This window comes from Camelina sativa, chromosome 4 (assembly GCF_000633955.1).
Source record: "Camelina sativa cultivar DH55 chromosome 4, Cs, whole genome shotgun sequence".
In the NCBI taxonomy this organism is placed as follows: domain Eukaryota; kingdom Viridiplantae; phylum Streptophyta; class Magnoliopsida; order Brassicales; family Brassicaceae; genus Camelina; species Camelina sativa.
Window position 1 is genome coordinate 14925629 of NC_025688.1, and position 13635 is coordinate 14939263.

The 13635-nt window shown below is 39.8% G+C and overlaps 3 protein-coding genes across 5 annotated transcripts; 2 read left to right on the forward strand and 1 right to left on the reverse strand.

The window, feature by feature from the left end:
• On the forward strand, positions 752 to 3913 carry LOC104780602 (L-galactono-1,4-lactone dehydrogenase, mitochondrial). Its single transcript, XM_010505107.2, has 6 exons — positions 752 to 1485; positions 1603 to 1853; positions 2128 to 2313; positions 2407 to 2827; positions 3171 to 3311; positions 3565 to 3913. Exons 1-6 carry the CDS (start codon positions 805 to 807, stop codon positions 3724 to 3726), a joined length of 1842 nt encoding a protein of 613 aa, XP_010503409.1. The 5' UTR covers positions 752 to 804; the 3' UTR covers positions 3727 to 3913.
• LOC104780603 (dnaJ homolog subfamily B member 1-like) lies at positions 4217 to 6795 on the reverse strand. Of its 3 annotated transcripts, XM_010505110.1 has the most exons (4): positions 6180 to 6795; positions 6098 to 6107; positions 5304 to 5413; positions 4217 to 4932 (listed from the first exon to the last, which is right to left on the reverse strand). In XM_010505110.1, exons 1-4 carry the CDS (start codon positions 6635 to 6637, stop codon positions 4488 to 4490), a joined length of 1023 nt encoding a protein of 340 aa, XP_010503412.1. In that variant the 5' UTR covers positions 6638 to 6795; the 3' UTR covers positions 4217 to 4487. The 3 variants fall into 3 exon arrangements, with proteins under 3 accessions (XP_010503412.1, XP_010503410.1, XP_010503411.1); XM_010505108.1 differs by lacking the exon at positions 6098 to 6107 and having other exon boundaries at positions 5304 to 5630; positions 6333 to 6795; XM_010505109.1 differs by lacking the exon at positions 5304 to 5413 and having other exon boundaries at positions 6006 to 6795.
• On the forward strand, positions 8579 to 10888 carry LOC104783884. Its single transcript, XM_010508986.1, has 3 exons — positions 8579 to 8956; positions 9350 to 10222; positions 10397 to 10888. Exons 1-3 carry the CDS (start codon positions 8579 to 8581, stop codon positions 10886 to 10888), a joined length of 1743 nt encoding a protein of 580 aa, XP_010507288.1.

Below are 13635 nucleotides of genomic sequence, written 5' to 3' on the forward strand. Positions count from 1 at the left end.
TTGAACTCCATTAGACTGTAGGTTTTAGGGTTAGGTTTGGTTTTTTGATGAGTGTTTATTCGATACATATATGATAGACATACCGTAGAGTCCATGAGAAGCACTTCTACGCCCATAATTTCTTGAAGTTTTGGGCTTCCCAAAAATGGATCAGCGGACAAAAACGTCTTCCTTGCAAAAATCTCATCAATGGTATCAAAAATCTGAAAAGTGAATGGATGGGTAGAGGGTTGTAGTTGTGATCTTGACATCTTCAGACTTCGGTGGTTTTGTGTATTTGTGGGGATGTATGTGAGGTCGGCGAGGGTAGCTGGTTTTATAGATTTGATTTCTGAAACTGTTAATGACTTTTGAGGTAGTGGCCATTAAATTGGACTGCGAAGAAGAGGAAGTGGGGAAGCTATGAGGTTTGATAACTGGAGTTTTTTTTTTAAAAATTTGTGAGTAAGTTGAATCGATTGAGGTTTCTGGGTTTGTGGAAGCTGAGTCGATGAAGGTGGGTGGAGGAGAAGCGAAGAGATGGCTAATCTTGTGGTCACTCCGGAGGTGACAAACTAAAACTGAAATAGAGTATCTGGTTTCGTTCATATGGATGGAATCAGGACCATCTGATACCAAATCAGAACCATCTAAATGAGTATTTTGAGGGCTAATCTTGTCAAATTGATTATAACGGGTCAAATTATGAAAATAGAAATAATATCAGGGCATAAGTGGAAACTTTCCTAAATCACTAAACCCGATCCTTTCTGCTGTACAAAGAACCTTTCGCTCAGGTTCAGATCGCCTGAAGTAAAACAAAAAATGCTCCGGTCACTTCTTCTCCGACGCTCCGTCGGCCGTTCTCTCGGAACTCTAACTCCGTCTTCATCCACCATCCGTCCTCCATTTTCGCCTCACCGTACTCTATGCACTTCCGGTCAAACATTGACTCCACCACCGCCGCCGCCGCCACCGCCACGTCCTACGCCTCCGGTTTCGTCCACGGCCTCAGAAGCCGAATTCCGTAAATACGCCGGATACGCAGCACTCGCTGTATTCAGCGGAGTCGCTACCTATTTCTCGTTTCCGTTCCCTGAAAATGCAAAGCACAAGAAGGCTCAAATCTTCCGTTACGCTCCATTGCCTGAAGATCTTCACACTGTCTCTAATTGGAGTGGTACTCATGAGGTACAGACTAGGAACTTTAATCAACCGGAGAATATTGCTGATCTCGAAGCGGTGGTCAAGGAATCTCATGAGAAGAAGTTAAGGATTCGACCCGTTGGATCGGGTCTCTCGCCCAATGGGATTGGCTTGTCTCGCTCTGGGATGGTGAACTTGGCGCTCATGGATAAAGTGCTCGAGGTGGATAAAGAGAAGAAGAGAGTTACGGTGCAGGCTGGGATTAGAGTACAGCAATTGGTTGACGCCATTAAGGACTATGGTTTGACTCTTCAGAACTTTGCCTCCATTAGAGAGCAGCAGATTGGTGGCATTATTCAGGTTTGCATACTCTTCTCTCCCTTGTGTGGAGTCTTGGGTTGTGAAACTAATGGAGAGTCTTAAACAGCTTCGTTTGTTCTTTAGCGGTTTAGGCTTTAAATTCTTGTTTATGTTCAGGTTGGGGCACATGGGACGGGTGCTAGATTGCCTCCTATTGATGAGCAGGTGATCAGCATGAAGCTGGTCACTCCAGCAAAGGGAACAATTGAACTTTCAAAGGACAAAGATCCAGAGCTCTTTCATCTAGCTCGATGTGGCCTTGGTGGACTTGGAGTTGTTGCTGAGGTCACCCTCCAATGTGTTGATAGACATGAACTTGTGGAGCACACATACGTCTCAAACTTGCAAGAAATCAAGAAAAATCACAAGTTAGTGTTGCTAACTTTCGCTATTTTAGTCTCGATATTATGCCTCCAGCCAAGAATATCATGCTTAGTATACAAATTTGCTTCTGGTCATATTTTTAGAGAAGTATTAGGTTGATGCAAGAGCTTTAAGTTTTGTTCACTTTCTAGTTGCTACCTCATTCATTTGGCATAGTGCATTTCTAGCATTTGCGAAAGCACTCCCTCTACTATGAAGCAAATTGATCCCATAAATTGGCTCAGGGCGTAATATTTGTTTTTGTTTCTGGCTGTTCAGAAAATTGCTCTCTGCAAACAAGCATGTTAAGTACCTATATATTCCTTATACCGATACAGTCGTGGTTGTAACATGCAACCCCGTATCAAAATGGAGTGGGCCACCTAAGGACAAACCAAAGTACACTACAGATGAGGCTGTAAAGCATGTCCGTGATCTCTATAGAGAGAGCATTGTGAAGTATAGGTATCATTATGCTTTAAGTCTTATGTCTAACTTGCTTTCTCTAATGTGGAGGACTGAATGAAATACAATATAATTTCTCACCATTGTGTATAGGGTCCAGGACTCTAGTAAGAAGTCTCCTGACAGCAGTGAGCCAAACATAAATGAACTTTCATTTACAGAGTTGAGAGACAAGCTACTTGCCCTCGATCCTCTCAATGATGTTCATGTTGCAAAAGTAAATCAAGCTGAGGCAGAGTTTTGGAAAAAATCAGAAGGATATAGAGTAGGATGGAGTGATGAAATTCTGGGCTTTGACTGTGGTGGTCAACAGTGGGTATCAGAATCTTGTTTTCCAGCTGGAACCCTCGCCAACCCTAGCATGAAAGACCTCGAATACATAGAAGAGCTGAAAAAACTAATAGAAAAGGAAGCAATACCAGCACCTGCTCCAATAGAGCAGCGATGGACAGCTCGAAGTAAGAGTCCCATAAGCCCTGCATTCAGCACTGCAGAGGATGACATTTTCTCATGGGTAACTCATGCTTTCTGTTGTTCTTTATTCTTTCATTTACTTCTCTTTCACTTTCATGAAAGTATGAAGAGATCTTGGTGTCAATCTCTGGAGACCCTCTGCCTTTGTAGTGGAGGAAAACATTTGAAATATTGATGTTAAAATATGTTCATAGACAAAGAAGAAGCCAGTAGAAATGATGCTACATAGTGTACTCTTAGGGGGAAGAGCTAGATTATTGTTTCACTTGGTAGATTCTTGCTGTTTACCAAACTTGTTCCAGCACTGCCTGTTAGCCACTTTTTCTCTCTCTTAATTGCTATTCATCGACACTTATAATGTGCTACACTACATTTTGTCTCAGGTTGGTATAATTATGTATCTCCCAACAGCAGATCCTCGCCAGAGGAAGGACATTACAGACGAATTTTTCCACTATAGACATTTAACACAAAAACAATTGTGGGATCAATATTCTGCGTATGAACATTGGGCTAAAATTGAGGTAACTTTTTATTTTCCATCTAAATACGAGATTCTTGTATCCTAACACACATATACCATCATTTGATTCATTTCCACTTAACTCATATCCTTCTGAGTTCTGATTCACTCACCTTCCTAAAAATTAGTATTTTAGCTAGATCGGTTACTGTAACTAAACGGACCAAAAGTCTCTGTATAAGGAGATGAGCATCTGTTGAGTTTACTATATAGACAATTTCTTAAGTTTTTCGGGTTGATCTTTATTTAATCAGATACCAAAGGATAAAGAGGAACTTGAAGCCCTACAAGCAAGACTCAGAAAACATTTCCCAGTGGATGCATACAACAAAGCACGCAGGGAGCTGGACCCAAATAGAATCCTCTCCAACAACATGGTGGAAAAGCTCTTCCCAGTCTCCAGCACTGCTGCTTAAAACATTTTCATCAATAGGTTATTTCTTCTTTTTGGGATCCTATACATCTTTTTATTGCATCGATAAGTGTTGTTAAGAAGAGGGTAAGGAATGAGTGATGCCAATATATTTGTGACCAAAACTGTACATTGAGTTTTACTACTCTCTTCACAGTTCCTATGAATAAAATTTGTTCCTCACTTTCTCATTCTTGTTGAGTTTATCCCGACTCTTAAATCTCAGTTTCCCAAGTTGGTGTGGCTGTTACAGCCACCAAAGGTGTAATTTATAGGGATGACCAATCCGATCCTAGTTTAGGCTGCATGTCTTGGTTTAAGACCTCTTCCACTGAAAACATCAGGCTTAGTTCTTAAAGCTTTCCATGGCCTTGATGATCTCAATGCAAAAAGCAAATAGAAGGAAATTCATAACTCCCATTACTCAGCTCTCCACTCTAAGCTTATCATACCTAGTTATGACAAGCAACAATGGTGGGTATATATTTATCAAATAAGATTAAAAGGTAACAAAGCATACCTTCATGTTTAAAGTAACACTGTCTAACATTATAAGGCAACGAAATCAAATCAAATCAAATCAATGAAATAATCAAACAAAGAAGAGAAAGTCTAATTTCAAACAAGACAAGTAAAAAAGGACAGACGCAAAGCTTGTGTTTGTTCTTCGGCTTTCAAATCCAAGCCTCCTTAGAAGAAACCCTCCTATCATTCACAATCTATCATTTCCTCTACTTTTGCTATCTACATTCATCATTGACTTCTTCATGAAACCCCACCAAGAACTCTCTTCAGGTCTGATTTCTGTTCCGTTGTGAGCCTTGTCGGGTATCTCACACTAAGCTTCAATCTCAAGTTACCTTTCTTTCCAGGTTCTTTGGAAATTGGCATTCCTTCGTTTGGAACAACAATCTCGTGATCAGGTTTGATGATATCCGTTAGCGGGATCATCAGAGTCCTTCCATCAAGCGTGATCAGGTTGACGGTCTTACCAGTTAAGGCTTCAAGTAGAGTTATCTCCTGATTGACCAAAAGATCGTTTCCATCTCTCTTGTAAACAGGATGTGGCTTCTCTTCAACCACGAAAATAATATCCGCCGGTATGATTCCAGGCTCTTCGTTGCCTCTCTTAGGGAATGTGAGCTTTGTGCCTTTCTTCCACCCGGGTTTTATATCTATAGGCAATATCTCCTCAACGACCCTCATTCTTCTACAAGATCAAACAGCAACACAAATCATTAACAGTATTTTAAAATCCTGTAAATCAAACATATTCTTACGGTTCAACCAACACTAAGTACGAGTATCCCCATATGTCAATCCAAGGAAATGTCTCATTCAAAGGCTAATCAGTACCTAGATTCAAAACCTAAACATGCCATTATTGTCATAAAGCTTCATTCCTAAATTCCAACAAACAAAGTAACCTTTTTTTCTTTCCAACAACTTCGATGTGATCACGCGGAACAATAACATCCAGAGACTCAAAATATAAGCTTCCCTCAGCCAAACCAATCACCAAAACTATCCAATTAGCCGTTTACAATTGCAATGCCTAAAGGAGAAAGAAGTAAAACATACCCAGCAGCATCGTAGACATTTCTAGATAAACGCATCTTCTTCTTCACACCATTATACAGATCCTCCAAATTCACAGGCAATGGATTCTCCACAGCTGGAGTTCTCCTCATCTCACCGCTATAACCATTGGCACCGTAATTACCACCGCCGGTGTTGAAATGACCGTTCCTAAACGTTCTGTTTCCTCTCCCACCAGCACTGCTTCCTCCTCCTCCGCCTTCAGATCCAAAGAACTCAGCGTAGATATCCTCCGCATCTCTCGGGTTAAAACGAAACGACGCAGCGTTAGGCGGATGCTGCTGCCTATTCTGATGAAAGTGCGAATACCTCNCTACAAGATCAAACAGCAACACAAATCATTAACAGTATTTTAAAATCCTGTAAATCAAACATATTCTTACGGTTCAACCAACACTAAGTACGAGTATCCCCATATGTCAATCCAAGGAAATGTCTCATTCAAAGGCTAATCAGTACCTAGATTCAAAACCTAAACATGCCATTATTGTCATAAAGCTTCATTCCTAAATTCCAACAAACAAAGTAACCTTTTTTTCTTTCCAACAACTTCGATGTGATCACGCGGAACAATAACATCCAGAGACTCAAAATATAAGCTTCCCTCAGCCAAACCAATCACCAAAACTATCCAATTAGCCGTTTACAATTGCAATGCCTAAAGGAGAAAGAAGTAAAACATACCCAGCAGCATCGTAGACATTTCTAGATAAACGCATCTTCTTCTTCACACCATTATACAGATCCTCCAAATTCACAGGCAATGGATTCTCCACAGCTGGAGTTCTCCTCATCTCACCGCTATAACCATTGGCACCGTAATTACCACCGCCGGTGTTGAAATGACCGTTCCTAAACGTTCTGTTTCCTCTCCCACCAGCACTGCTTCCTCCTCCTCCGCCTTCAGATCCAAAGAACTCAGCATATATATCCTCCGCATCTCTCGGGTTAAAACGAAACGACGCAGCGTTAGGAGGATGCTGCTGCCTATTCTGATGGAAGTGCGAATACCTCGCGGAAGAAGAAGACGAAGAAGCCTCAGATGAAGAAGTCGCCGCCGCCGCGGATGAATTAGGGATTTTGCCAGATTTGAGACCTTCCTCGCCGTAATGATCGTAGATCTGACGTTTCTGAGGATCGGAGAGAACGTCGTAGGCCTCGGAGATCCGTTTGAATTTCGCCTCGGCTTCGTCTCGACGAGTCGAAGGGTTCTTGTCGGGGTGCCAAATCATAGCGAGACGCTTGTAAGCTTTCTTGAGATCATCCTCCGTCGCGTTGTGATTCACCTTCAGTATATTGTAGTAATCCACACCCATCTCTCTGTAAATCTCGCAATGACTGAATCAAATTTTTAACGAATCTAGTCTTCGCCGGCGATTTAAAAATGATTTGGCCGTCGCCGGGGAAGAAGGAGGAGATGCGAAACAGATGCGTGTGGAGACTAGGGGAAGCCAAGGGAAGAGGGAAGGGTCTTTACAAGTTACGTTAAAAACTTAAAACAATTAAAAAAAAAATCTTACTATCTTTATTTAATGGGTCAGTTACAATGATAATACATAAAAGCTTCTTTATTACCGGATGAGAAAAAAAATGTAGGTAATTACTAGAATAAAATTTGTATCATTGGTACTCCTTAAACTAACGTAAACAAAAAACTCAATTACGAAAAATGTCATTAATAAAAAAAAAAACATTGGAAAGTGTAACAAAGTCTATCAGTTGTTTGATGGTATACAAATCGAATACAATAAAATGGTAGGAAAAGTTGGTAGATTATAGTGTACGGTAGATTTAAATGGTATATTGAGTTGTAGTAATGGTACACTTATGTGAATGGTAGANAGCGAGCTAATTTATATATATATATATATATATATATATATGATGATGTTAGATTAACTTGGTAGAGCAATTTGTCTTTGATGATAGACTTAGTTCTTGAGCAGGTAGATTGATAGACTTAATAGGTAGGGAAGATATTTATGGTAGAGTAATTACCTGTTGCAGCAGATATAAATGAAAGACTTAGTGCCTAACAGATATTTTTGTTATACTAACATAGCTATCTGACAGATTTATATTAGTGTACCGTAAGAATTATAATTTGTAACAGAGAAAGTGATAGTTATGGTAGATTAAGTAGCGGTCATGTAGTTACGATATACTTATGTGTAGTTACGGTAGATTTATCAAAACTATTTATAGTTATGGTAGACAATTTCGAAAGACGTAAGTCTTATCAGAATAGTACGAATTTTGTTAGAGATATTAAAAAGACAGTATAGAGTTGCGATAGACTTATGCGGGAACCTTTATGACATTTTAAACTTTATCATCTCAAACTGGTTCCACAAAAATCGTGTTTATAGTTGTTGTTCATCGGAATCAATGGTGTTCATGTAAGACAAGTTTGCTGCAGAGTTTGTTTTTTTCTTGATCGTCTTCGTGATCAATCATTTTCTACTTCTGTAGCTAAACACTTTAGCTTCTCAGTTTCCTATATCCTTCTTTTGGTGACAGAAATGCAAGATATCGTTTTGGTATGTGGGAGCTGGAGGGTTGACAAAAAGCGATGATTGTTTGATGTTGATAATAACAAAGGTTGCAGGATCATCAATGCTGATAAGGAAACAAAGTTTGTAGATTTTGCTGCTATGGTGTTGGGCGACTTTGGTTTTTGTGAAGCAACTACTAGAATACAGCTGAGCTATGTTAGAGAGATCTAAAAAAAGTGGAAGTGATATGCCACCGATTTTTGTTAATAATGATCGACAATTTCAAAATTACCTCAGACAGTGCAGAGGTGAACCCGTCCGGCTATGTGTTCAGAGTGAAGAAAAATCTTGTGAAACCTTGTTCGAGGAAGTTAAACCGAACACCACGAATGGTAAGGCCAAAACCCCAGAAGTCGTTGTAGATGATTTCGTTGCAGAGGCAGAGCAATTTGGAAAGAAAGATGCAGAGTATAAGAGCCGGAAGGGAGACAGTGAAGATAACAGAGGAAAGGATGTAGTAGACGAAGTAGAAGATGACGAGGAGAACAGTAGATTTGGTTTCTGTGACGACAGCGATGGCGCAAGTTCAGGAGATGAAGACTATTGTTTGTACTCCAATTTCGCACCCGATGGAGGAGAGGAATCATTGGACGATGGAGTTGATGGGGTTGTTGTACAGAGGAAAATGTGTGTAAAACAGAATCAAAGTCCAGTACCCGCAACACTAAGTCTGCTATTGAGAAGGAGGTTCGGAAAATAGAAATGGGAGTTAGTGATTTAGCGGTAGGGCAAAAGTTTGAAAGCAAAGCTTCGTTGGTGGCAAGATTGAAGGTTCTATCTGTATTAGAGAAATTTGATTATAATACTCGTGCATCAAGACCCCGTTTGCTAATCGTTGAGTGTTGGGTAGGAGGTTGTAAATGGAGACTACGAGCTTCAACAATTGGGAATTCTCTGGTGATGCATATTCGCAAATATTGTCGTCAACATACATGCTCTGTTATGGAACGATCAGCCCTTACCCGTAATGCTACACCACCAATCCTAGGTCATTTATACAAGGATTCTATTGGTGGTATTGGAGGTTATGTTGTGCCAAATCTTGTGGGGGAAGGGCTGAACCTACGCTATGGTATACAGGTGGGAGACAAAAATATTTCTAACATAATGCAGTCTTTTTAATTTCTATGGGGTACACATAATTTCATGATTTGGATTGTATAGGATCAACTAATATTAAAAGGTTTACGTTTTGTTGTCATTGGGGTACATTTAATAAAATATTATAATATAATGGGTACAGGCGGTGTAGATATAATTGTCTATAGATGTTAGAGGACATTTTCCCTAAGAATAATAGGGTTTATGACTTAGTGACGACATAGTTGAAATAATAACAACTCGTGAATGGTAGAACTGGATGCTTAGTTTTGTTTTTTCAGAAAAGTTGTTGATTTTTATGGGGCGCACTACACATATATAGAATTCTTGTCCACTGGATGTTGTTTATTACTGAACACTTTCATATAATAGCTTGGCTACTGGAAAGTACATCGTACACTTATAAAGGCGCGGGAATATGTGAGGGGTACACCTGAAAGTGCATACGCTGAATTACCTTCATATTTATACAGGCTGAGGTGCTCTAATCCGGGGACCTTTACGAGATTGGACGTTGATGCAGAAGATAGATTCAAGTATGTTTTCATTGCGATTGCTGGTTGCATTCAAGGATTCAAGTATATGCGGAAAGTTGTTGTTGTTGATGGAACATTTCTGAATGGTGAATACAAAGGGACTCTACTCATAGCAACAACACAAGATGGGAATTTCAATATATTTCCTTTGGCCTATGCACTTATTGATACAGAGAACGACGAGTCTTGGGAATGGTTCTTCACGCAATTGAGTTGTGTAATTCCTGATGATGAAGGTCTTGCAATGATATCTAACCGTCATACATCTATAGGTAAAGCTATCGGTAAAATATACCCCCGGGCCAGTCTTGGAATCTGCACTTATAATCTTCACAAGAATATTATTCAGAGATTTAGCGGAAGTGATACATTCCGGCATGTTAAAAAAGCAGCTGCAGCCTACCATGTAGTTGATTTCAATGAATACTTCCAGGAAATTCAAGAATCGAATCCGCAACTGCATGCTTACTTGGTGCGTACAGATGTATGCAAGTGGAGCACGGCTCACTTTCCTGGTGATAGGTACAACTTCACTAGGAGCAACATTGCAGAATCGATAAATAAAGTACTGAGTCCTGCGAGAGTGTATCCCGTTGTAGAGTTACTAGAAGCGGTTCGGAATATGTTGACACGTTGGTTTGCCAGTAGGAGAAAACAAGCTGCCGTAATGCCAATTGTACTCACGAAAGGAGTGGAGAATCTGTTAGAGGTATCAGATTCATTAACATATCCATAGAGATATATGTTCACGTTGGCTATTGTATATACATTTTTTAAAGGGTACACTTAGTTAGGTGATATTGTGTTTGTTCAACTATAAAATGTAAGTGGAAATAATGTGCTTCTCTGGGTTATTAACATTTACGCATTCATTTTCTTACAGGAACGTATTGAAGAGGCAAGGCGTCTAATTGTCCAAGAAATAGAAGAACATCAATTTCAAGTAAGTGGAGGTACCTCTATGCATGTCGTCAATCTGAGATATAATAGGTGTTCATGTAGGCGTTTTGATCTGGAGAGGATTCCATGCGTACATGCTATCGCAGCTGCCGAGAAGGCTAACAAATCTCGTATACACCAGTGTCATCCATGCTTTCGCAGAGACTACCTCTGCAGTGGTTATGATAAGTCGATAATGCCGAGTGATGAGTCCTGCATCGTTCCTACTAAAGATAGAGAGTACAAATGTAAACCGCCTTTCGTAAAGAATCCTCCAGGAAGGCCAAAGATGTCCAAAATGAAGTCTTTCCATGAGGTGGCGTTTGAGACGAAACGGCCCCGTAAACAGCATGCTTGTTCTCAATGTCTACTGGTTGGCCACAACCGTACAACATGTCCAGCTAATATGCAAGGCAGGGGCGTCCGGTTTTTATGATTAGAACCTATTATGTACGTTTCACTATGGGTCAGCGACAACTCATAAGTTATCTTTTTGTATGTGGGGAGCAGCTCCTCTTATCATCTTGTACTAAATGAAACGTACTAAGTTATAGTGGTGTCATGATACTACTTGTCATTCCTAAGTATCACCATTTATGTTGGAAGCTTATTTGTAACCTGTTTAATTGGAAACAAACAAAATATTTAGGTATGTTTGCTATTGCTGTTTGTAACTATGTGAGTATGTGAGATGTGAGAGAGGTCAGATCTAACGGGTAGTTAAACGAAAGCATAACAAGTCTGTAGGTCGTAGCTGGATCTCCAATACTCTGTGTTATTAACGACCTTTTTTAATTCTCAATTTCTAAAGCCACGATCTTCATACTATCTAGGCCGACGAAACAGCGTTTTGCCATATTAGATGGCTACTGGATAACAAGTGGCTTTCCTTATTTATAACAGCCCAATTAGTAGCCCATTAGACATCTCCTGTGGACCACAATAATTATTGTCCTTCCGGATCTAACTTAACCCGTAGTAGATGTCTCATACTTCGTTTTCCAAAATCCGTTACTTTGGATCCAAACTGGGCTTACATATACCCACTTTTCCAACAATCCAATACTTAGGCGACGCATCGAACAATATTGAGTAGTAGATCATCTCCTATTTCAGGCATTGCCATAGTAGTAGGTGTTAAATAAATGAGTACTATGGCGGGTATATGCTAACAAAATAGGTCTACTGTATTTTGACCCACTTAATTAGGTGTAGTGATAGTAATATATATGTAAGGAACAATTTTTAACCAATCAATTAGTATAGTAAGCCATTAACTGTAGATGACAAACATATTTCAGCCTCAACTTATATGACTTTAGAGTTGACATAAAGGCGCACCACTTATCCTCTTGTGTCAGTAATCATATCAGGACCTCCCACTGTCTCCCTATTTCCTACAAAGTAGATATGTTTTCCCATTTTAAGTCCACACTCGAAAAGTGTGACACTTTACAATCACTAATCTCGCCCCCATCTATATCCCCACTCAATAAGTATCCCTTTTCTCCCTTTGTTATCATTCGAAAATAAAACAAAACGAAACTTCCACAAATTTCGTCATGCACCGCAACCCTAGCTTTAGTTCAGTGTCCCTCCCGCCGTTAGGTTCTCCCCTGTGCGATTGTGGCGATATTCCGGCAGTAATGACTTCGTGGACTGACGCTAACCCGGGGCGTCGGTTTTACAAGTGTGCCCTGATCAATAGCAGATTCAACAGGGGGGTGTGATTTCTTCGCCTGGGTAGACAGCGAGACACCTCATGGGTGGCAAAAAGTGTCTTCGATTAACGCAAGAGACCAGATCCGCAAAAAGAAGACTGAAGTGCAGTTCTATAAGCAGCTTAAATCTACCAGCGACGATCAATTGGAGACAAATAATGGTGTCCACACTTCAATTGCAGCAATCCCCAATAAAAACCCGTTCTATTATGGTCTCCTATCCGCCTGCGCATTTACGTTTTCAGTTCTTTCAATCATCATCGCCATATCAATGTCGTAAGGGATTATACGGTATATATATGTGTGTCTTTTATTCATCTTCGCGACAGCATCTATGGTCCGACAGAGCGTTCCATCGTTGATGTGTGTATCCAGCTAGACTCTCTCTCTTATCGTCTCGTAGTTGTTGTGTTTAACCACTTCACATTTCCGAGTAAATGTGTAATAATATTACCTCGTTTTAGTATTTATAAACTTGTGGATTTCCTTTTAATATCATGAATCCATGTTCTCGAGTACAGAACAAGGATTATCTAGATTACATGGTACTATGAGTACGAGCGAATTGTCTGACAATATCTTATTGTTTAATATCAACCCTACACCTCACAAATACAAGATGGAGTCCTGGAACATACTTTAACTTTGCGTACTCCCCCTTGACATATAAAACCAGTTACAAACAGAGTTATATTGAAAGGTTGTCGGATTTTAAGTACATTATCATCACGGATCGTATTCGATTATTATTGTAAATTATTTGGGACTCTCAGTCTTGGACACATAATTTACGTTTCCCGTTTCTGTCCCTATAAATCGTATGGGCCTTTACTTTATTGTAGGCCTGGACTGAATAATAGAAAAGAAATTTTCATTGAACACTCCAAGTCAACGTTTTCTCTCACGGGAAGGCAAACTCAAAAAAGCTTTCCAGGTTTTAGCCACCTAGTAAAAATAAGACAACTATACCCTGTAACCGACCAATTAGATTTTAGTTTTGTTACTCAACTTCAGTTTGATTAAAATTAATTATATGGGCACAAACCAACTGTTGCACTTTTTCAATTAATAGATAAAAAAATATCTACTACAGTAAAAAGTAAATCGGCGTTGTCGATAGAAACGATAAATGGACGAAGTGAACTGATGGCGATTTTGTTGTCTGATTTGGTTGTCGAACACCAATTCGAAGAACCCGCAGATTTGAATAAGTTGTGTAGAACTGCAAGAAGTAGAAGAAGAAGTCGTAGAAGACGGAGACCGACAAGAATCTGACCGAGAAGAAGAAGAAGAAGAAGAGGAGGAAGAGATTGAAGGTTCGCGGCAAAGTAGCTTCACTAGGTATTTAATTACCGGAGTAGATTAAGAAGGTAAGTGATTGGACTGATTTACCCATTTGATTGAAAGGAGATTGCCCGCGAAATCCTACATTTGCGAGAATCATAAATACAATTTGGGGGAA

What these genes read in the sequence shown, in the direction of transcription:
- LOC104780603 (XM_010505108.1), bottom strand. Translation starts at nt 6,637, where the DNA reads ATGGGTGTGGATTACTACAATATACTGAAGGTGAATCACAACGCGACG. An exon ending in AATGTCTACGATGCTGCTGG is followed by an intron (nt 4,933 to 5,303) that starts GTATGTTTTACT and finishes TTGATCTTGTAG; the next exon opens with AAGAATGAGGGTCGTTGAGG.
- LOC104783884 (XM_010508986.1), top strand. Translation starts at nt 8,579, where the DNA reads ATGGGAGTTAGTGATTTAGCGGTAGGGCAAAAGTTTGAAAGCAAAGCT. An exon ending in ACCTACGCTATGGTATACAG is followed by an intron (nt 8,957 to 9,349) that starts GTGGGAGACAAA and finishes TTCATATAATAG; the next exon opens with CTTGGCTACTGGAAAGTACA. An exon ending in GAGTGGAGAATCTGTTAGAG is followed by an intron (nt 10,223 to 10,396) that starts GTATCAGATTCA and finishes ATTTTCTTACAG; the next exon opens with GAACGTATTGAAGAGGCAAG.
- LOC104780602 (XM_010505107.2), top strand. Translation starts at nt 805, where the DNA reads ATGCTCCGGTCACTTCTTCTCCGACGCTCCGTCGGCCGTTCTCTCGGA. An exon ending in AGATTGGTGGCATTATTCAG is followed by an intron (nt 1,486 to 1,602) that starts GTTTGCATACTC and finishes GTTTATGTTCAG; the next exon opens with GTTGGGGCACATGGGACGGG. An exon ending in AGGATGACATTTTCTCATGG is followed by an intron (nt 2,828 to 3,170) that starts GTAACTCATGCT and finishes ATTTTGTCTCAG; the next exon opens with GTTGGTATAATTATGTATCT.